The sequence below is a fragment of the Phoenix dactylifera genome, chromosome 5, assembly GCF_051530095.1.
Source record: "Phoenix dactylifera cultivar Ajwa chromosome 5, Ajwa_hap1_PhDact_Kaust_v1.1, whole genome shotgun sequence".
NCBI classification, from domain to species: Eukaryota; Viridiplantae; Streptophyta; class Magnoliopsida; order Arecales; family Arecaceae; genus Phoenix; species Phoenix dactylifera.
In genome coordinates this window covers 3,228,926-3,251,232 of record NC_143194.1, presented here as the reverse complement: position 1 = coordinate 3,251,232, position 22,307 = coordinate 3,228,926, and the positions used below count along the sequence as shown (strand labels likewise).

Here is a 22,307-nt window from a genome sequence, read left to right as displayed (position 1 = left end):
TTTTCAAGAATGCATCTTAGAGACATCCCTATAGAAAATAACATAAAGTAAAATATTAAAAAAGAAGGAAAAATTTTGAATTACAACAAAATTAAAAATCAAAATTTAATTATGAATATCCAGCAAGCACATGAAAGTTTACTTTCTTGGGGCATGAAAGCATGAATCTTTCCACAAACACTGGATGTATAAGGGCGGACAAATCCTCCATAGTTTGTAAATCTGTCGAGAGATTTCACGAACAAGAACTTGTCTGAGTCCGAATTCCAATAAGTCACTACCATAGCATCTATGTCTGAAGAGTTGTAATGAAGGTGCAGGAAGAGAGAGTCCATAAGGAATGTCCCTTCAAGCTCATCGAGCATAGAGTCCTGGCTTCCCAGCTAAATTAGCAAATTTAGGCATTGAATATGATCATCAAACGATGTTTATTGTAATGGTGGAAGTCCAAATTCCAAGAAGGATCACCCAAATTTTTATTAGAAGAAAGAAGAAAGTACAAATCTCTCCAACTCAAAGAGTAGAACTAGGAGAGACAACCAGGGAATCTGGCCACTCCCAGAATTGAAGGCATAGTTTAGACTTAGCTTGATAACTATCAAAAGAATGAAGAGGCAATTCCCATAAGAGAATAAAATACCTTTACATGTATTATGCAAGGCTGAGGTATGACATATGATCAGGAAACAAAAAGATCACAGAACATGTTTCAGAGTCTCGTCACTGATTTTGCTTTCTGTTGCATAGTTTTTCCAACTGATTCTTGGACCATGCATGCTGCAATTCACTTGGAGAATTAAGTTTACTTGAGATTCAATTACTCGAGTTTGCCTAGATTTTAAACAATACTTCCAAGGCTTCCTCCCAACATGTTAGAATTTACTGTCTATAAAAAATGGAAATGTAGAAATTATTCATGACACTGATATCAAATGACAGCCAAACAAAAAAATCAAATTCACATACTGGCAGATTCTCCACCGAACAGTGCAAATCATTATTTGATGATGCGCGCGCGCACGACCGTAATTGATTCATGATAACAATAAGTCGGAAAGAGTGGCCTATCGACCACGCTCCTTGGGCAAGTAAATCCAATGAAACAGGGGGTGCTCCAAAATCCTATGGTTCCCATGCAAAGAGAGTCGATAAGCTGGCTATAGACTTACTGAGTCATTCAAAAATATAACAAATCATTCCGGTGGAACAAAAAGTTTCCACACTCAAAGTAACTACTATTGTTGCTTTTGATATGGGGATCATCAGCAAAGACCCAGCTCTGCTCAGGTTTTCAGGGCCAAGGGAGCCAAGAGTAGCCTGGAGAGGAGCCAAAATTGAAGTCCCTGTTGCATGATTTTATGCGTCCCAGTCCTTGCATGTTTGTATTTTCCCACTGAGAAGGGCCAGGAAGATTGGGCTCCCTAAAATAAAATCATATCGAGAAATTAATCATCGATAAAAATCTAATAGATAATCAAACATTTATATCAGAGTAACAAGAACATACTGCTGGAATGGCACGTAGTTCAAAACACCTTCCCATGGTCTATCCACATTGATAAGTCCCCAGGTCTGTAGGATTTGCATCATTATCAACAATATATAAACAAAGAAATCAAACTCCTGGTCCAACATCTAGAAAATATCTAAGGCACTGCTGCAGACTATATGATCAAGTCAGATGCCAAGAGGAGAATCCATGTTGGTTCCAAGAAAAGAAAAACAAGTAGCCTTCACAATCTAACGTATTTGAATCTAACATGACCAAAGTGGCTGCACAATGTCTCCTTTGGGTTGATTCTAGGCATTATTGCTCGCCTCCAACTAATTCAAAAGAACAGGAAGATAAAATCATAGCAACCTCAGAACAAGTTCATTACTGACAAAAACTATGTCGCTTAGACCACCATAATGCGCATCACAATCCTAGTTATCTTATATAAAATCGATTCCCATTAAGTAAACAAAAATGTAAATCCTTTTAAGTCTTTTAGTACAATTGGTTATCTAATGCCTTTTCTCTTATCGCTGTGACAGAGGAATCTATACAAGCATCCTTCACATAAAGTCATGTTCATAGGGTGTAAGGTCATTGCAGCTACAGATTTTCGGTTTGCTTTTCAGAAAACATACTTTGGGCACCTCCATGACTTGCTTATTAAATTTTCATCCAATAAAAACATTGGATCACTGTCTGTTGCTCTTTCTGAAAGCTTCCTACTCAAAATAATATCCCATCATCCATTAGAAATTTCCATTATTGTACTGAGCTGCCATGACATATTTCCCATCATATTCATATAAACCAGTATCATTGAACTATTGCTCAGAACTGGTGCCCTAATCATGCTAGATAATCCAAATAGTCAGCAGTACTAGTTTGATTTGAACTTCGGTTGTGGGTTTTTAATCTTAAATATGTACTGCTTGTTTTCTGGAGGAGTGTGTATCCACAAAGGATTGACTGGCTTCATGGTATACCACATGGAACCTGGAATTTAGGAAAAAATTTAAAAGCATACCTCAGATGTAGCAGGAAATTCATGACTTGTAGTACTGTCAGCCATCAGTCTTTGAGAATAAAAGTTTGATCCTGTTAGTCTGTCCGTATGAAGTTCATTTGATATGCTAGGAAAATTGGAAACACTACATAAAAAATCATTGACAGAGTTGATCTTCAGTAGTCTTACAGAACGTATCAGACACAATAACGATTTATATAAAAAATGCAAGCATACCGCTGAAAAAGTAGATTGTCAGAAACATCAGTAGATAGTTGATGACTAGGGTCCGCAAGGTTAGCAGAAAGACTAGCCTGTATAAATTAACAGTTAATTTTAACCAATGCAGCCTTCCCATTCCTATTTAAACCAACAAGTTTGTGCATTTCATTTTAGAAATTCTAGTTAGTATTTTGGAGAACTTACTTCCAAATTGGTTGGATATACATGGCAAAGCAAACTTTGGGCAGTTTGGTCGTGCTGGTGTAAGTTAAATCCAGCTCCATTATCCGCTGCTTCTACGAATACTTCAGGAAGGGGAGGAAGGGCAACATCTCTGCATGAAGATCCAAATTAGACTCAAGGAGTTAAGGTCCCTAAATATAAAAATATTTATAGGAATAGTATCATTTGATGTCAGACAAATCAAAATTCACCGGTCAGGTGGCACTTGGTTCAAAATTCCTTCCAGAGGTTGACTGGAAATGGGTGCAAAATCAAAACATGGCACCTGTAAAATTTTATTTTGATCTCAACATTATGTAATCTTATGTATTCATCGTTTTAATATATGCTACCTCTTTTTATTTCTCATTTGTAGCTTAGGCTATACATGAAACCTACCTCACAAGCGTTGGAATTTGAAACACCAAATCTTTCTTCCCGGCGTGCCTATCAAGATGATACAAATGATGATTAGTTTCCACAGCTAATTTTTTAAGGTTTCTTGCTGATCATAAAACTTGGTATAATCTCCATTTGAGAACATAAACAGAATACAGAAATGTTTTTACATTAGCAACATAGCCAAAACGGGTAGAAGACAGATGACAAAAGGAAAGGATAACAATAAGTTTATCTGCTTGGTTCATGATGCAACATGCTTCTGTAACTTGATACCAAATGGCTCTTTACATACTTACGCAAAGAGATGCACGATGCAAGGAAAAAGAGCAAATGCACTAAGGGCACTCCTAAATAAAGTGATGAAGGATTTATTCATAAAAATTGCATAATCACTTTTTACCATCTTTATCCTTTCTGTTTTAGATACAAAGAAAATGAACACGTCCAATATCTCAAATATCTATAAGGCACCTTCCCACTTTATAAAGTATAATCAAGTCATTCACCAATAGGAGAATCTCTGTCATCTTGGGGGCAAGACAAGAAAATATATAACCATCACTTAGGACAGGAAATCTAGTGGCACCCTGCAATTAAAATGACTTCATAGGGTCTCCTTTAGGTTGATTCTAGGCACTCTAGCTTGCCTCCTGCTAAATTATCCTAAAGGAAAGGAAGCCAACTTACAACAATCTCTAGATAGACTCTTAAAATAGAAAAACTATTACGGTCAGACTGCAATAGGACCTTGATCACATTTATCTTATAAAGAATTTATTCCAGAAAAAGGAAAAAACGATTTGGTATAGGCGTATAGCTTCTTACCTAATATTTTCCCTCTCTCATTGTGAATATTTTTAATGCTCATATAGCACCTTAGATGCATTCTATGTTATTGAATTCCAAAAATGAATCTCTACAAGCAGCCTTCATGGCAAGTATCATACGTAGAGCTTGATGCCATTACAACTAAGGATTATTGGTTTTGTTTCCTGAAAACATGAATAGCATAACTCCATTGCTGCTTCTTAAAGTTCTCATCACAATTAAGAAAGCCTCAGATTATTGTCCCTGCCTCTTCGTGAAATCCCTATAGCCACATTATATCCATTATCCACTAGATATCTCCATTGTTGGATTAGTTTCCATCACATTATTTGCCATTGTATTTGTATGAAGACGTCTCATCTAACCATTGCAGCATTGCTGGAACATGGTGCCCAATCAGTGTTATCCAAAAGGTTTTTGATAGTTTGAAATTTAATTATCCTAATCATTTGGAGGACATATTATTTGGTTTCTACATTTGAAATGTGCATTCTACAAATAGATTAAAAGCTTACCTCAGTAGAAGCAGGAAATTCATGATTTGTAGTACTTTGAGTGATCTGCCTTTGAGGATGAAAGCTTGAATCTGTAATGCTGTCCACAATAAGCACATTTGACATTCCAGGAAAACTGGACACCCTACAAAAAAGAAATCATTTGTGGAGTTCATGTTCAGAAGTCTTACAAATGGAATCAAAATCTTACCAATTTTTATCAAAATAATGGAGCCATACCGCTGAGGCAGTAGATTGTTAGAAACTTCATTGGAGAGTGGATGGTTGGGGTTCACTAGATATTCAGAGAGAAGGGCCTGTATAATTGAAGTCAATTTCTACTAGTTCAAGCCTTTCATTTCCAATTCTATTTTAACAAGCTTGTGTATTCCCTATTTGAAGCTCAAGTTATTTTTTTTTGACAACTTACTTCCAAATTGGTTGGGTTTTCATGGCCAAGTGAATTTTGGATAATTTGTCTATATGGAGGAAGATTAAATCCAGCTCCAATGCCCACTGGTCCTCCAGATGCGTTTTGATGGGCAGGATCTCTACTCGAACATGAAAGACAAAGTTGACGTATTAAAGATTTAGAAGTCTAAAAATATTTATTTAAATTTGTATCATCTCACATCAGACTAATCAAACATATACCGCCGAGGTAACTCTTGGCACAAAGCTCCTCGCACAGGTTGAGGATTGGTATGTTGTGTGAAGGCAAAACTTGGTACCTGTAAAACCTTCTTTTGATGTCAATATTCTGTAATCCTTTATATCATGCTTTGATTTATAAAACCTCTTTGTGTTTTCTCATTTGGAACCTAGCCTATATGTAAAACCGACCTCCAAGGCAGTGGAATCTGGAGCTCCATTTCTTTGCTCCAAGCGCGCCTATTAAGATAATTCAAAGGTTAATTAGCCATGAAAGCAAATTTTTAAATGCATCCCCCATATTTTGCAATACATCAATGATCACATAAAGTACATTATCATCTCCAATTGATGACCAGAGTCTAAGACATTCCCTTTCATATCAGCACTAAAGCCAAAGCAGATATATGTCAAGTAAGAAGAACAACAAAGTACAAAATCAGTTGATTTTCGTAGCTCTTAATACAACATGCTTTCATAAAATAATAAGAAAGGGATACTACATATTTAGACGAGGAAAAGCACCACCCAAAGGAAAAAATGACAGAACAACAAAAAACAACAAGTTGATTTGCATATTTCATAATTCAACATGCTTTACAAAATGATATTAAATGGTTTTTTACAGATTTATAGTAGGAATTGCACAATGCAAAAGAAAAATAACAAATGCACAGGTGAGACTCCTGAATAAACTGATAAATAAATTTAACAAATAATCGAGTCATAAGTTGATAGAAGTGTATCTATTTTTTTAAATGGTGTAGTAGAGCTGCCACCTCAAAGTTTCTTAGGTATCTTCATATGCATATGTTGATCTTTATATGAAACAGTTGATGATTGCATGTTGTCAAATTAAAAGAATAAATCTACAGCCAGGGTCGGCCCGAGCCCTAGGCAACTGAGGCGGTCGCCTAAGGCCCCGGGCCAATGGAAGGCCCCCGAGAGGCTGACCAAAAGGAAGCAAAGGCCCCGATCTGGAGCTGGCTACGAGTCTTCCCCCTTGATGGAAGGGAGGTGGAGAGTTTCCTGGCCTGCAGAGGGGCAATTTGGGATGTTGGGGACAGTAGTTTTGTTTTGGGTGGGGAGAGCGAGAGAGAGAGGAGGGATTTGGTTGGCTTGATAGATGCCTGAAGCCACTCTTATCTTTCATCCCTTCTCTTTTTTGGTTTTGGTCTTGGTTTTCTTTCCCTCACATTACTCCTGATCCAGCTGGGCCATCCGGAAGAAAGATAGGGGGATTGGAGATGGACTTCTTCGAGGGTGGAGATTCTTTTAGTTTTCTCCTCTCGGTTTCTTCTCCCCTCTTGGGTGGTAGAGAGAGAAAAGGAGGGAGGGGGTTGAATGGCTGCTGTGCTGTGATGTTGCAGTTGCCGCTTGGGTACTTACTTGAAGGGGAGATGGTGGGATGGGGTGAATTTCCCATAATGACCCTACTTTCTCTTATAGAGAGGTTCCTTTATGGACAAATTCTTTTCTTTACCTTGACTATGAAGTGCCATGGGATGACCTTTTCCTATTTGGCTCTTGCTTGACATGGTAAACAGTATTGCCAAGCATTATCTCAGTTATTTAATCAGTTTCATGGCCCTTCATTTAGTATAATTACTTTTATGTGCTTCCATTCAAGAATTATATTAAATTAAAAAGGCTTCTTGACTATCTTTGTTAGATTCATGTATCTTTGTTAAAATAGTGTACTTGATAGCTATCTATTTTTATAATTTTTTTTAAGTATTTTATATTTATTAAAAAAAATTATTAAAAAAAGGCCTCGTTCATTGGATTCGCCTTAGGCCCCAGAATGTATTGAGCCGCCCCTGTCTACAGCTTAAGGTGTAGTGTAGTGTCTTGTTCGCAGGGTGTCAAGTCTATTATGGCTGCAGGCGATCAGCTCCGTTTCCACAAATAATACTAAATACAGCATACCTCCAAGATTATAGAATATCATGAGTTAAGAGTGTGAAGTGCAAAAATTTTGCATTGACTGAGGTCCTTGCACAGTGGGCTAATTTGCCAGCCAAAGATGCAGCATGAAAGTCTTACTATTCCATGGAGAAATTTTAAGAGTTCATTGCAAAACCAATCTTGACTTCAGGATCGACAGGAACAACAGGGAATGATGGCTTTTCTAATTTAATTATCCTATCTTTTGAAGGTTTCTTTGCTTGGTTTTTGAAATAATCAAGGATTAGCTGCCCCAGATTTCTCTTTCTTTTCTGTTCTTTCTTGTCGAGTAAGTTCAGCAAGAGATGAGACATGTTACTTATTTCACTTCAATGCATCCTAGGTAATAAATCAAGCAATTGTCAAGAATTAGCCTAAAGGCTTCGGTGGTTCTTAGTGATCTCTCTTCATTTCTTGTTCTTTTTCTCGTTAGTTTTCATTGTTTTATCTCTAGCTGTTGTTGATAGTGACCTAGAGTATTATCATGTGGGAGTATGGTATGTTATATGGAGCTGGTCTCTTAACAAGGTTGAGTTATTAAACTGAACCAAGTATTATCCCCATCTGAGTCTTCCTCTATTACTGAATGACACTCTACAAAACCTTGATAGTGCTTACTCCCAAAAACCATCTTAAGATAGTTGAGTAAGCAAGGTTTTTCTGGAAGAATCCAAGCCCCACCCCCACCCACACATGCATAAAGAAAAAGAGAGATCTCTGAGCAAGCCTGAGATCTCTATTATTTATTTGCTAAGGAATTTTCGCTCCCCCACCCCAACCCTGCTTTTTCCATTTTTAAGCGAAATTCAAGAATAAAATCTGAGTAACTAAGATGTCTATCATTTATGTGCTAAGAAATTTTCTCCTATGCCCCTATCCCCACCCTGTTTTTTCGATTTTTAAGAAAATTTTATGAAAAGAATCTGAACAAATCTGAGATATATATCATTTATTTGCCAAAAAATTTTCACCCACCACCCTGCTTTTTCCATGTTTAAGTGAATTTAATGAAGAGAATCTGAACAAGCCTGTGATCTCTACCATTTTTTTTTTAAGAAATTTTCTCCCAGGGTCCACCCCACCCCACCCATCCGCCACAAAAAAAGAAAAAGAAAGATGTTCTGCATCTTCTCCCATCATTATTGAGCCCCACATTTTGGCTTTAGTGTACTGGATATCTGTTGCACAATTGTGCCTTCCATTTGCTTTCAAGTTCTTCAGCATGTATTTAGGTTTCTACCACCATCTGGACTCCTTTCGAATTCTTTCATCTTGTATTGGGTTATTGAATGTTTTCACATACCCATTTCCCGTTTCTTTCAATCCTTTTTGCAATGCAAAAACTTTTAAGGCTAGTCCAACCCCACAGAGATCTTTTCCCTGCTCTTTATCATGCTAAACTAAAGAGTTACAACCAAGGTCCGCCGTACCGGTACCGGTCGGCGTACCGGTGGCGGTACGGTACCGGTCCGGTCCGGTACGTACCGGCCGGTACCGCGAGCCAAAAACCACAGCGCCTCGCGCTGTGGTTCATTAAAAAAAAAAAAAATTCGTACCGGTTTTCTTGTGGTTCCGGTACCGGTCTAGGACCGGACCGGTACGGCATTCCATGGACTTATAACGGTCTTTCTATATTTAGCCTATCAGAATGTTGATGCGTGGGCTGTTTGGGGTTCTTGATCTTTTTAGATTTGAACAGCCATTGTTAGGTTTCTACTACTTAGCTAAGTCAACGGAACACTTAAGGATCTTCAGCTTCAATATTCAGTAAGATCTCTTGACCAAAACAGCCCAATAAGTTATTAAGTTGCCATTTCTTATGGTGTTACAGCTGTCTTATTTAATTGCTGGAAAAGAACTTTTCCTATTGCATGATGTAGGCAATCAGCAGCACCCACACATCTTTAATCCTAATACCATAATAACATCATCTTAGACTGAGAATAATTATATGAACTGAAGCACAACAGAAAACATAGAAACTTTCTCGACCTTTTAGAAAAAGCCGGAACAGAATTCTGAAACGTTCAAAACAGCTGTGTTTCCTCAGCTTCAAGCAAGAATAGCACTCAAAAAGGTTTTAGGAGAAAGTGATGGACATTCAAGGATCATGCAGATCAAAACAATTGCCTCTAAAATTATAATGCCATAGGCAAAAGAAATAAAGGACAACAAATTTGCATGTCTAAGCATAATCTTATTTTTACATGAAGAGAAGTAGTATGATGCATGTCTAGGGATATCAGTGGGGAAAGAGCTCCGAATATTTTACCCATCTCCGAACTGAATAGAGCGGTTTTAACCGAAATTAAATGAGGATGGTTTCGATGATGGTTTTAAAAATCAAAAACCATTCGGTTTTAGTTTTGGTTTCGGTTTTAGTGTATTCCCCGACCCAAACCTAAAACCAAAAACCGAACATACCCGATATTTCTTAGTACCCTTTATATTTAGTATAAATCCTAACCCTCTATCCCATTCAATCTAGATCGTCCATAGACCATAGATGGGTAAATAACTATATGGACAAACCCTAGAGGCTAGAGACAGCCTTTTTCCTCCCTTCGGTTCTTCGCGATTATTGTATTTGTTGGATTTATTTTCTTTGATGTAGTTGGACTTATTTTTAACTTGGATTATTGTGTTTGTTAAATAGTTATATTATTATTTTAGAATTATTGAGATTGTTAGATGTTTGTGTTATTATTTAGAATTATTGAGTGTGTTGGATGGTTGTGTTATTATTTTTGGATCTATTTATTAGTTGAGTTGGTATGAATTATATGAAAATTATAGATAATATCTTTAATTTGGATATTTATATATGGAAATTTTGAAATGAATAAAAAAAGTTAAAATGGTTTTTGGTTTTTCAATTTCAATTTCGGTTTTGCGGTTTTTTCTTCGGTGTTGGTTATAGTTTTTTATTTCAAAAATCATTCAATTTCGGTTTCCAATTTGGGGAGCGGCGGTGGATTTCGGGTTTGGTCTCGGTTTTTTCACTAACCGCATTGAATCTGCTCTGTTGACATCCCTATGCATATCACATGTCGGTATATATGGAATTCCAAATCCAGCAACTTGTTCTTCAATGTTAGAAAGATACAGATAGGAGGTAACTATATGGAACCCTGTACCGAACCAGCACGGTTCGGCACTGTTTTTTGAAAAATGGCGTGAACAGCTCCGATCCGGGTGGTTCAAAGTGGAACCTGTGTGTACCGCTTGGCACAGATTTGAACCAGTTCGAACCGGTCCCCCTTTCAATATCTTAAAAGGCTTGAATCTTAGTCTATTGAACCCGGATGAACTGTCCGGTTCCTCCCATAACGAACCGGTAGCCAATCGGCATGGGTCCTAGTACCGGTTTGGCTAACCTTGCTACCTAGTACCTAGTATATGAAAATTTTTCATTAGCTCTGCAAATAAAAGAACTAATACTAGAACAGATGTCTATCTATCAAATATTCTAGAATCCCAAAAAGGTAAAAAGAAAAATCACTCATAATTGATTCAAAAGAAAATAAGCAGGCTTGAAGAATGAAAGAGTAGAATCACCTTCTGTTCGCGTACAAGTTGCAGAGAATTGTGCAATATTTCCTCCTTCACAATAATCTCAAATATGTCATCTATGGCACCTGGGTTTCTCCAATGGCTAGGCAGTCACACAGAAAATTTAAAACATCAACACTTACATCTCATCATTTAATGCTAAGATACAATATCTAACCAACTGTAGTAGTAGCACTAATGAAACAGAATGTGCCCTTATATACTATTTATTATGTAGTTGACAGAAAAACCAACTGATATTTCAATGACTCCCATCCAAATTACCTATATATTCATTGCTGACTTCTTTAACTCTCAACATTGATCAGAGCCATTACTAGAGCCCTTAATTTTTGTTGCACCAAGTTAAGACTAACTGAGGATACTTTAATCCGGTGGACATGCCCTATGACCTAGTCCATGGCTGGTTGATACCAGCCCTACCAGTTGACATGGTTTTCCAATTGTAACAGAACAGTACAACCTGCTACAGGCCAACACATACTTGAAACCATGAGCCACTTAAGTTTTCTAATCATTTGAGTATCCTACCCGAATTTCAAATTTTTTTTTATCTACAGAAAACACATATTCATAGCCATAATAATTATGAAGCCGGAGAAATTACATAACAAATTATGGTAGACTTGATAGCTACAGCAAAATTAATACCTAAAATATCTAGCACTTTCTTTTAGACTGTGTTAACTTTTTTTATGGGGTATTCAAAAAGTGATCCATGGAATACCAATCAGTATACTGGCACACAGGTAGACTACCATGTGCTGGCCAGATCGATTCGATAGCTACTAATTTTTAAATTGTTTTCTCTTCACTAGTAAGAACCTAAAGCTCAAGCTGGTGACACCTTCAGTTTATTTTATGTAATAACTCTTTGAGTTTCATAGTGATCAAGAGCAAATGCCCATAAGTATGCTTATTTTCATTTTTTTAATTCCAAATAATCTAAGTTCTTTTCAAATACCATAATCTAAACTCTATATGCTTAGTTCAGGTTTTTTACATGTCAATTAATTTAAGCTTTGCTTGTTTCCAATTTTTCTTCATATTTGGTACAGATACCTTGTCTGTGAATGCACTTTATTAGCATTTATGGGTTTACAAAAACATCCAAAAAATTTCTTGCAAAATAGAGTACCGATCAAGAGATGAAGCATATAATAAAGCAGAGCATGACATTTGACATGTCTTATATGCATTAGTCATGCATTGAAAATTCTAAATACAAATACATAAGAACCTAATTGAAAAAGATCTATCTCACATAACGATGTCTCTACAAGTCCTTAGAGGGAAAAACCACATTAGATTCCTACATATTTGGTTTCGTAGGTTCATACATATGAAACTAAAAATTTTCACAAGAAGATTCTAACACTCTAATGGGTATTGATATGAGCTGGTTATCAATGCATGTGCAGCAACATCTCAACTAAAAATTCTAAATTAAGGATTTGTTCAAAATGCAGTTTGAGGGTTTTTTTTTTTTTTTTTTTTTTGGGGGGGGGGGGGGGGGGGGATGTTGGTTTGTATATTAATTCAGTTAGAAATACAGAGGCCAATGCAAAGCACATGATGAAATTATAAAAAAGTGAACAAGTAAATGTGTAATGTTCTAGTAACTTTTAATTTTGTTGAACCACCCTAGGGGGTAATGACGGTTGGCTACTAGGGGTAAAGATTTGCACCCAAAAAAGGAGTTAAATATCATGTACTGATGGTGCAAACTTGGTACCTTGCGATGTTAAGCTGTGAAGATGCTTGGTATATAAAGATTCGTCGTACCGGTACCGGACCCCGTACCGGTGCTACACTAGCATAAGTGTACCGAGTGTCGGTACGGTACGGTACGCAGTACGCCAGACATACCGAGTATCGGTATGCCAAGCGCATCGGTACGTACCGAACCGGTATGGTACGGTACAGCATACTACATACTAGCAAATAGTTGGTAGTGTGCCCATGTCTTGTGTTGCTAAGGCATTTGCCTAATACAACTGGTCCTGAGAAAATGTGATCCACACGAGAAGAAGCAGGAGAGATGGTTATGATCTTAATTAGATTGAAAATCTTTCGCAATCAATGTTGGGTTGACAAATATACTCCAGCTTTTCGCTACCTACCTTTCTTGCTCCTCGCTTCGAGAGAGTTGCATCAAGATGGGCGCATTCAGTAAAAAAAGTGAGTATCTGCTAAAACAACCTTGAGGTTATGGCAATAGTCAATGGGCCAAGTCTCCTGAGGAGTCTATATCTGACTCATAAGAGACCATACAAGCGATGGACAGAAGCAAGGTGAAATTGGTCGCATTATGAAAGTGGATCTATGCCACCACATAGGGAGATGAAAACAGAGTTAGACATGAAGTATTGAAGACTACCATCTTATATTCAAAATTAATAATAGTAGTATTGTGCGCACTGTTAAAATTTGATGATCAAGATAAATAAAGGATTAGTAAATGAGCACCTTGTCATTCGACTTATTTGTTAGTTTAGATCGTTAAAACATTTCAAATTGTTTTAAACTCAATCATAAGTAGTGTATTCTATATCGAAAAATATTTTTTTGATCATAGCTTTTGCTATGACATGAATAGGTTCACTCACCTCTTCGCATAAGATGGAACCTACTATGTTGCGATGAGCACAAAATGCACTAACGCAAATTTACTTCCAATCATAAACTTCAAAGGTTAAATTGTGCATTAAGCTTCTTCCGTTGAAGTTCTCGAAAATCTAAAACCTACAGTAGATTGTACAGTGGTATATACCTTCCATTGTGTTCTAATTCTTAAGATTGTAGTTTTACTTCAATCAAGAGGAAAATATAAGAAGTAATTAGCTAATAGACCAAGAAAATAACAAATGTCAATCAAACAAGAACATCCGTCCATCAATGGAAAATCAAGACCTTCTGTAATGCCTTGTTTCCTTATTTGATAAACCATTATGCATTGCTTATGCTCCCTTTCAGTGCCTATCTTTGGTGTAAGATATACTAAAAAGAGCAGCCTTCAACCTCATACTGGAATCAATCCTTTTGTAGATAATCGTATTACATCATAACGCCAACTTTTTCCGATAAATCCACCAATCTACCCATGATGTTGCTCCCCTATTTTGCCTACTAAAATTGATGGATCCAGATATTTAAAACTGAGGACCTTGATGTTATAAACAATGAAAAGCTAATAATAAATTCTAGGTAGATCCAACCAGCACCCGACCAGAAAAACGACCTGACATGGCCCAAAACCCCCAAAGTGGTGGGTTGAACATGGGCAATCTTAGACCCAAAGCAAACCTGGGTGGAATTGCAGTTAAGCTGAGCCTACTTGACCACTTGCAGCCTAGTCCACAAAGTCACTTGCATGTCTAAATTTGCAAGAGTTTTCCACTCAACAGTCCTTTATAAATAATATTAAGTTGAAATCTAGGCATTTATATGCAAAAGCATGTAGTGAAGCAAAAGAAATTTTAGATGGACAAAAGGTTGATAAAAGGTTATGGTAACACCTCAAGTTCCTGTTTACTGCATCAATTTTCTCTTGCAATTCTCTTATCCGATTGCAACACTCCTGCATAAGAATTTGGAAGTGTCAATTGAAGTACTGAAAGACTGCATTGCTGATTTGGATTAATGTCTGCAAAAGAAGCTTACTTCAACCTCCTCAGATCTGCGGGGACCATAAACAAAGCAAATTAGGGAAATAAAAAATTTGAGTAATGGAGCTCTTATGTAGTAAGCAATGATATAAAGAAGAATTCATACCCGGACATATTATACTGAAGCAGACTGTCAGTACTGATTTCATGACCTTTCTTTTTATAGGAATTTTTCAGACACTGCCACCAATAAAAGGAAGGGTGTAAAAGTACTACTAGATACAAGATCTGAGTTTAGAAATTATATATCAGAATATTAAATGCATTTATCTGTCAAACAGAATAAGTTCAGATCTTACATCAATAACCTGACGCCTCCTGTAGCAATCACGGGAAAAAGATCTAACATTAGAATGTCATCTATTTCATCAGATAAGAAGGTAGCTACGTGCTCATCAAGGGAAGTTAAATGCAACATACCTCCTTTCTCGTATAAGAGGATCAATATTTGCAAATCTATCCAGAATTGCTAACAGGTTACTGCAGAACAATAACCATCAATTATAAGTTTATAACACAGTCAGCTAATTTGGATGAGTTGACAATGTTGTAAGGAAATAGAATCATACATTATATGTCAAGCATATAAAAACGACAAATTTATGCATGTACAAATTGTATAGACAGGTGCAGACAGACAGACAAGTGTGCACATACATGGTCATAAATATGGCCATGAGTAAAAAACCAGGTTTTAATAGTAGAACATGAGCTAAGTAATACTGTCCTACAAGAGGGGCAATGGTTCAGGTTAGTTGTGTCAGGCTGAAGTAGGTTTGGGTCAAAAAACTCCCAACCCATATCCACCCATTTATAAACAGGCCGATTTCAGGTTAACCCATTTCTGGCTCCAATTTGAAAATGGCCAATCAAAAATTATTTCTTTTGGATGATTCGTGCGGTCAAGGTCAGGATCTGCTACGCCTAAGAAGAAATGAAGGATAAATATAAAAATGATAGCTTTGATTTTGGGGGATTTGTGACTGAGTGTTAGGCTACTCTAGCTTTCATCGACATCCATGATCCAACAAATGTTTGCTTTCTCGCTGCTAGTAGGGAAGAAGGGTAAACTTCAAGATTTGAGGATGACAATATTCGATGCTAGCCTAAACTTCATCAATGTCCAAAACTCACTAAATCATTGAAAGAGTTGCTTCTTGACTCCCTGGAAATCATCAATTTGCCATAAGCACCGTCCAAATCTAGCAAGCCTGTAAGAATCTATTTGCACCCAAAATTTAACCTAGATGGATTATGATGCATCGACCAAGATTTTTTTGGAAATAAGTTATGCATGACAGTGTGAAAGAATCTCAACTGTCCACTTGTCAATCATACAAGAGGCCATGTGTAGATAGTTTAGCGCTGGAATTAACTTCCCAAAGGAAGTTATCAAGGCACACGAGAATTGTTTGCATGAGTATCACCCAAAAAAGAAGTTATTCAGGTAAAGGAACCACAGGTAACCACCACCTTAAGGAAGTTATTACTTTGAATTTGCAAGGTAAAAGGAGGAAGAAAGATTCGCTTGCACTCTTCCTCAACATATTTGAACTACATTACCTCCACTAGGCATCCATCACCTTCGACCTTAAACTTTAATCCTATGAAGCACTTGGTCTAACAATCCCCTCCTAGAATTCAAGGATCCAAAGCATTTCTTGAAGCTGGAATATTTTCTAATCATAAACTGATAAACAAATGCAGATCCAATTCTGCCTGAAGAGTGAAGATCTAATTTACTCTGACACGAATGTCGACTAGTCCATAAAGCAAAGGTTCAATCCATCTCTGCATGGATGTTGAGGAACCCATAAATTCTCCATTTACCCACAGAGTGTAGGGTCAGCATGCCTGACCATGGAGTTCGAGTTATTTGTAAATTTGGTTGTGGACATCTTTCTAGAATCAAGGAAGAGGCACAAGTCTCACCTGCAAGCAAAAGAGTCAACTTACTCCTCTTACATGGGGATCGAGTAATAGTTGGTCTTGATTGGAGCAGTAAAGTCGAGTTATTCCTCCCCCTCTTGTCATGATTAACTCTTTATATATATGTTGTATCACAATTATTATTATTTAAATCCATTTATTTTTTCTTCTATCCTCTCTTGTTTTATTTTCTGTAGACCGACCACTCAGCAAATATTAAGTCTTCTTACTTGAGAGTTGAGACATGAAAAAGGAACTAAATATCTCAAATCAATTTAAGCCATCATCGATCATGAAGGGTGATTTTTAAAATATGCCAATAAAGTCGCACAAAATGGGCATGCAATAACATAAATTTAAGGGCCGACATGCATATGAAACATATTTTGCCAATGAAGTATTGGGATGCAAAATTGGCATGAATTGATTGCATTCCAATTTTTGACATGTTTTGTATCAGTGCATGCCATATATGCCCAAATATTGGCATGAAATAACACGATACATGCTATGTCAATGCCAAGCTAGTGTTTCACCAATCCATGCTCAATAATTAGCGGTGCTATCAGGTCAAGTTGGATCTACATTTCACTACTCTCGGAGCGGTAGCCCGATTGTGGGTCTAAATTTTTTCCAAAACCTATCCATTGAGGGATCAAGTTGCGTCCAAGTTTGGGTAATAAAAACGTGCAGGTCCGAGTCAAATAGAGGGTTCAGTTCAGGTACCCATCAAGTATCAAACATTATTCATTGAAGAGTTAATCAAGTTAAACAATCTATGCTTTGAAAAATTTATCAAAGAAACAAGCAATGACAAGTACTTGATGATTAACCATATAACAGTTGTTGACAAAAAGTTGAGAAGATGACTAGCCTAAGCATGCGACCTGGGCGCATAGGACTCTGGTCGCAGGTGGCCTAGAGGGGTGCACCACATGCAAGGGTCTAGCTCACAAACCGGGCAAAAAGGATGCACATCCCATGTAGATGGGCCATGGCTTACACCGTGCATGATCACCACAAGGGGGCCACTGATACATGATTGAGCTAGCAGTGAGGCTACGACGGGATGAATCGGCCCAACGAGCGTTGCAAGGTCTCCACGTGACCTACAAGCAAAGGAGTTGATTTACTCCTCCTTCTACATGGGGATCGAGTACAATTAGTCTTGATTGGAGCAGTAAAATCAAGTTATTCCTCCCCCTCTTGTCACAATTAATCCTTTTTATATATGCTGTATCACAATTATTATTATTTTTAAATCCATTTATTCTCTCTCCTCTCCTCTCTTTTTTTAATTTTTATACCAATTGCATGACAAACATTAAGTCTTCTTACTTGAGACATGAAAAAGGACCTAAATACCTCCAATCAATTTAACCCATAGTCAATCATGAAGTGTGATTTCTAAAAATATGCAAATAGGGTCGCACAAAATGGGTAGTCAATAACATAAATTTAAAGGTCGACCTGCACGGCATGGCACATCATGATTCAAGACATATTTTGCCAATGAATTATTGGTGTATGCAAAATTGGTATGAATCAACTGCATTCCAATTTCTGACATGTTTTTGTACCAGTGCATGCCATATATGCCCACATATGGCATGAAACAGCAAAACACTTGCTAAGCCAAATGCCAAGGTAATATGCCATGCTCCAATCCATGCTCAATAATTAGGGTGCTACCAGGTCAGGTTGGGTCTGCGTTTCACTATTCTCTGACCAGTACCCCAGTTGTATGTCTAAATTTTTTCCAAAACCTATCCATTAAGGGAGCGGTTTGGGTCCAGGTTTGGGTAAGAAAAATATGCAGGTCTGAGTTGAATGGAGGTTCAGTCCTGGTACCCATCAGCTATCAAACATTATTCCTTGAAGAGTTAGTCAAGTTAAACAATCCATGCTTTGAAAATTTTATAAATGAAACATGCAATAACAAGTACTTGATGATTAACTATATAACAATCATTGACTAAAAGTTGAGAAGATACGCTTAAGACAATTATAAATACCAAAACATGTTCTAACGTGTCAAGCAATACTTTTACTTTTTTATCCATCTAAATTGTAGAAGAAAACTTAATATTCCAAGAGCTTAGAAATTGAAGGATATAAAAATTAAACTAGCATTATATATGTATATACTGGGTTCGCAGCTTTGAGTGACAGCCCTGCCAATAATTGTTATGTTATTACCTAATATTTTAAGTGCAATGGGAATACCTATTTCTATAGGGCCAGCCAGTAATTAAGGACCCTTGGAGACCTTAAAACTAGAGCTGCAAACAAATTATGATCCTGGCCCGACTTAGTTTCATGCTTGGTTCTTGATTTTGCATCCAAAACCAACATGTTACCTATTCAAGCTATATTGGATCAGATACATGGAAAGGATTTTAGACCCAACAAGTTATTTGGGTCGAATCAAGATCAAGTATAATCTGGATGCAACCAAAGTATTCAAGTCTGTTCAAGTCAAGTATGCAGTTGAGCTCAAGTATTTAATTATTCTTTTATAAATTAAATTATAAATAAAACTAAAACCTAATTTTAACATGAATTTTTATTCAAAAAGTATTTTAATTTGATCCAAGAAAAAAGATGATTTTTAAGATATGAGTTTGCAAACTACAATTTTTAAAATATATATTGATTTACTTGAATATATTGTAAATAAAGAATCCACTAAACAAACAATCAACATCTAAATAGAATTACATATAAGTACAAGGAGATGGGGTTGTCGAGATGAACATATAGCGATTAGTTTAAATAAAGGTTCATTCGATGAATCGGGAAAGACATTTAGTTGCAGGTCAACAGTCAGCCTATCTTTGATCCTACAAGGATTCCTTGATTGTACCCAACAAGCATCCAAAAGGATAGAGCAATGGAAATGAATGAATTAGAAGTTCAATATAACTCCGTCCAAGGTACTTAAATCTCAATATATCAGCAGTTGAAACTAAGATGAACCAAGATCTAACCGATTGGTAAAGGGAACTAAGTTTTTTCGAGACATCTGGTAAATCCAATATACCAATCAATATCACTCGATACCAATTTATATCGGCCGATATAACATGGCCAAGATTTTTGTATATATCATATAATGGGAATACCTAACAAGTGAAATGACAATAACAAGCCTTCACCTAGTGTGCACTTCTCCTAGAATTAGTATCTCTGCAATCTTGTCTCTCTTATCTTCCTTCTCCATATTTCTATTTTCTTTTTTCCCCATGCCGCACATGGGATAGCAAGTCGTACGAGCCCATCTAATCACGGCCTGTCATGCCAATCATGGACAGCCATGGTTGGAGAGCCGGCCCCCTCCAGTTCACTCACGAATTGGAGAGGCTTCAAACATGTTCACACCATGAGGCATGGCACAGGTGACCAATTGGATTGGTGATGACCAATTGGATTGGTGAAAAAGAATCATATCCACGCCATAACTGACCTAAGCAGATCATTATGTAAATCATAGAAGAAATCATCACATATCAAAAGATAAATATTTGATCTCCCAACTCGTTTATAAGACCAAAAAAAAAAAAAACATTTTTTCACAAACGTAGACACAGATATATGAAGCATTCAGTTTATTTGCTGATGTGCATTGGTGAAAATTTTAGCAAACTTCGCATTTTCTTCCAGCGGATCCAGTTCAAGAAAAGCAACATCTAATCCATCAGAAAATCAAGGAAAACTAAAAGTTAACCAATTCAGGTATGCATCCATCATCGTTATATGTAAATTGAAATAGAGAGATTAAAAAAAAGGCACAAGATCCTCACGTGTGTTCGCCGAGGACCAGCGAAGGCTCTCCTGTTGGAGGGATAGCGATGTGGACAATCTCGGCATCGCAGAGGATTGAGAGCTCCCTCACCTTCTTCTTGATACCATTCCTTCGAGTCAGGTAGCACTGCATCCGAGCTTGCTCGGTGGGGTGGGGCTGCAGCACGACCTTCTTCCGCGGCATCTCTCTCCTCTCTTCTGCTACCTTTTCGCCATGATTCTTCTGGTTCTGGGGAGGCCGAGGCTAGCCATCTCATCTCCCATTTATCGATGGAGGCGGCCTCGAGGGCATTAAATCTACTCATCCGAGGGCAGAGGACAAGTGATGGTTCCGATGAGGGGATGGAATGGCAGCAGGAGTCGGGCATGAATGCAGTGGACTCGAAGCGGAAAGGTAGAGAGCGTGAGTTACAGAAGCCGGCATTTTCGCAGTTGTCAAACGCCGCGAGGGTGGATCACTTCGTAAAAACTGTGGGTTGGTGGCGTGCCATTGGTGGAAGGTAATAATATCCATAACCACAACAATTACTCCCTTCAATCATCATCATCTGGTATTTAATCCCAGTTAAGAATTCCCATCCCATAGTTTTCAGGTTATTTAATTTGTGTCCCTAGCCCCCTGCACACATTTACACCCGATGGAGACAATATAATTTTGTACAGGCACTAGTCCATGTGTGCAGTATAACTGGGATGCCAAACCTATATCTGTATGTGCAAGGGTTAAAATTAAATATAATTTTGTACATGCACTAGTACATGCGTACAATATAACTGGATGCCAAATCTATATAAGTATGTGCAAGGGTTAAAATTAAATACTAATGGTCAAAGAATATGGTGTAAAATGATGATAAAAAAAGGACCGGATATTAAACTCTTCCAATGAAAATTTCTCTCGGACCTTAGTTTTATCTAAAAAGACGGCAATTCGATCAGGTATCCCAGATAATGTTATATTTATCTTTTAGTCCCTTACTCCTTGATGTTTAACTATATGCTCCTCTACTTTGGTTAACCTATTTCATACGAAGTTCTATATGTTCAATGGATAACCATGCTTCCTTTTGGGAAAAAGAATCATGATTCACAGAAAAAAGGAAAGAAGAAAAGGAATTAGGAAGTAAATTTTTGGTTGGTGGGCCATAATCATTATATGGCAATAATGATTGAGAGTGATTTTTGATAGTTCTTAGACGATTTTTTTAGTTAATCATTTATTGATTGGAGTATGGTTTCTATCAATTTATTTCAATATCCCAACTAGAGTAGGAGTGGCTTATAAGTCTAAAAAGGAACGAGAGTTCCTACTATGGCTATAAGTTGTGTTTGAGTAAAAATTCTTCAAGCAAAAGCTCTATTATTTATAATAATACCAAATTGAGTCTTAATAAGCTTAGAGAAGAACCTATTCAAGAAAGACAATGGTGAGGAAGATGACCTCTATCATCAAGCTTTATGTTATATTGTGGCGGCTAACCTTCATTCAACCATGGCAAAAATAAGACTCCTTCAAAAATTTTCTAACAAGTAATTCTATGCTATGTGTGAGTACAAATAAAAAATATTTGTGCCGATATCACCACTAGTACAACCTCACCATATTGGTGCCTTTTAAGTAGAAAAAAATAGAAAAATAATTACAATTTTTTTCCCTCTCACTTCGGACCCCATCTATTACCACCCCCTTGATCCTCCACTCTAACATCTCATAATTGCCTCCCACCTTGCCATCATATTCACCTCCTCATTTCATGTGCATCTCTAGCTTCACTCCACTTTCGTCCGCGGGCAAGAGAGGATGATCCAATTGAGGAGAAGAAAGACCTTCCTCAACTGACGCAACTCAAATGTCTTAAAATAGAGTAATAGAAAATAAGGCATGTTATAAAAGTAGGGTTCTAAGTCATCTTTTTTTAATTAATTTTCATAATAAAATTGGTTGTTGCAGATCCTAAACATCCACTCTTAAGATCTTGAACCTAAAAGCGAGGAGGATCGTACTCTTAAATCAAAAACTACTTGGTTTTGATACATCTTTCTCTCTTTAACCCTATCTTCTATGC

The 22,307-nt window shown here is 37.1% G+C and overlaps 1 protein-coding gene across 1 annotated transcript; it reads right to left on the bottom strand.

The window, feature by feature from the left end:
• Positions 1-870: 870 nt before the first annotated feature.
• LOC103704915 (uncharacterized) lies at positions 871-20,714 on the bottom strand. The gene is made up of 19 exons (XM_008788424.4): positions 20,241-20,714; positions 14,929-14,988; positions 14,808-14,826; positions 14,615-14,688; positions 14,504-14,519; positions 14,359-14,420; positions 10,826-10,922; positions 5,513-5,560; positions 5,324-5,400; positions 5,100-5,220; positions 4,910-4,986; positions 4,691-4,814; positions 3,345-3,392; positions 3,158-3,231; positions 2,928-3,057; positions 2,739-2,815; positions 2,523-2,646; positions 1,508-1,572; positions 871-1,421 (listed from the first exon to the last, which is right to left on the bottom strand). Exons 1-19 carry the CDS (start codon positions 20,423-20,425, stop codon positions 1,292-1,294), a joined length of 1,608 nt encoding a protein of 535 aa, XP_008786646.3. The 5' UTR covers positions 20,426-20,714; the 3' UTR covers positions 871-1,291.
• Positions 20,715-22,307: the final 1,593 nt, after the last annotated feature.

Excerpts from the sequence above, each read along its gene's own strand:
- LOC103704915 (XM_008788424.4), bottom strand. The coding sequence starts at position 20,425 with ATGCCGCGGAAGAAGGTCGTGCTGCAGCCCCACCCCACCGAGCAAGCT. Across the intron at positions 5,221-5,323 it reads TGCCAAGAGTTACCTCGGCG|AGATCCTGCCCATCAAAACG; the intron begins GTATATGTTTGA and ends ATGTTCGAGTAG. Across the intron at positions 4,987-5,099 it reads AAAACCCAACCAATTTGGAA|GCCCTTCTCTCTGAATATCT; the intron begins GTAAGTTGTCAA and ends TCAATTATACAG.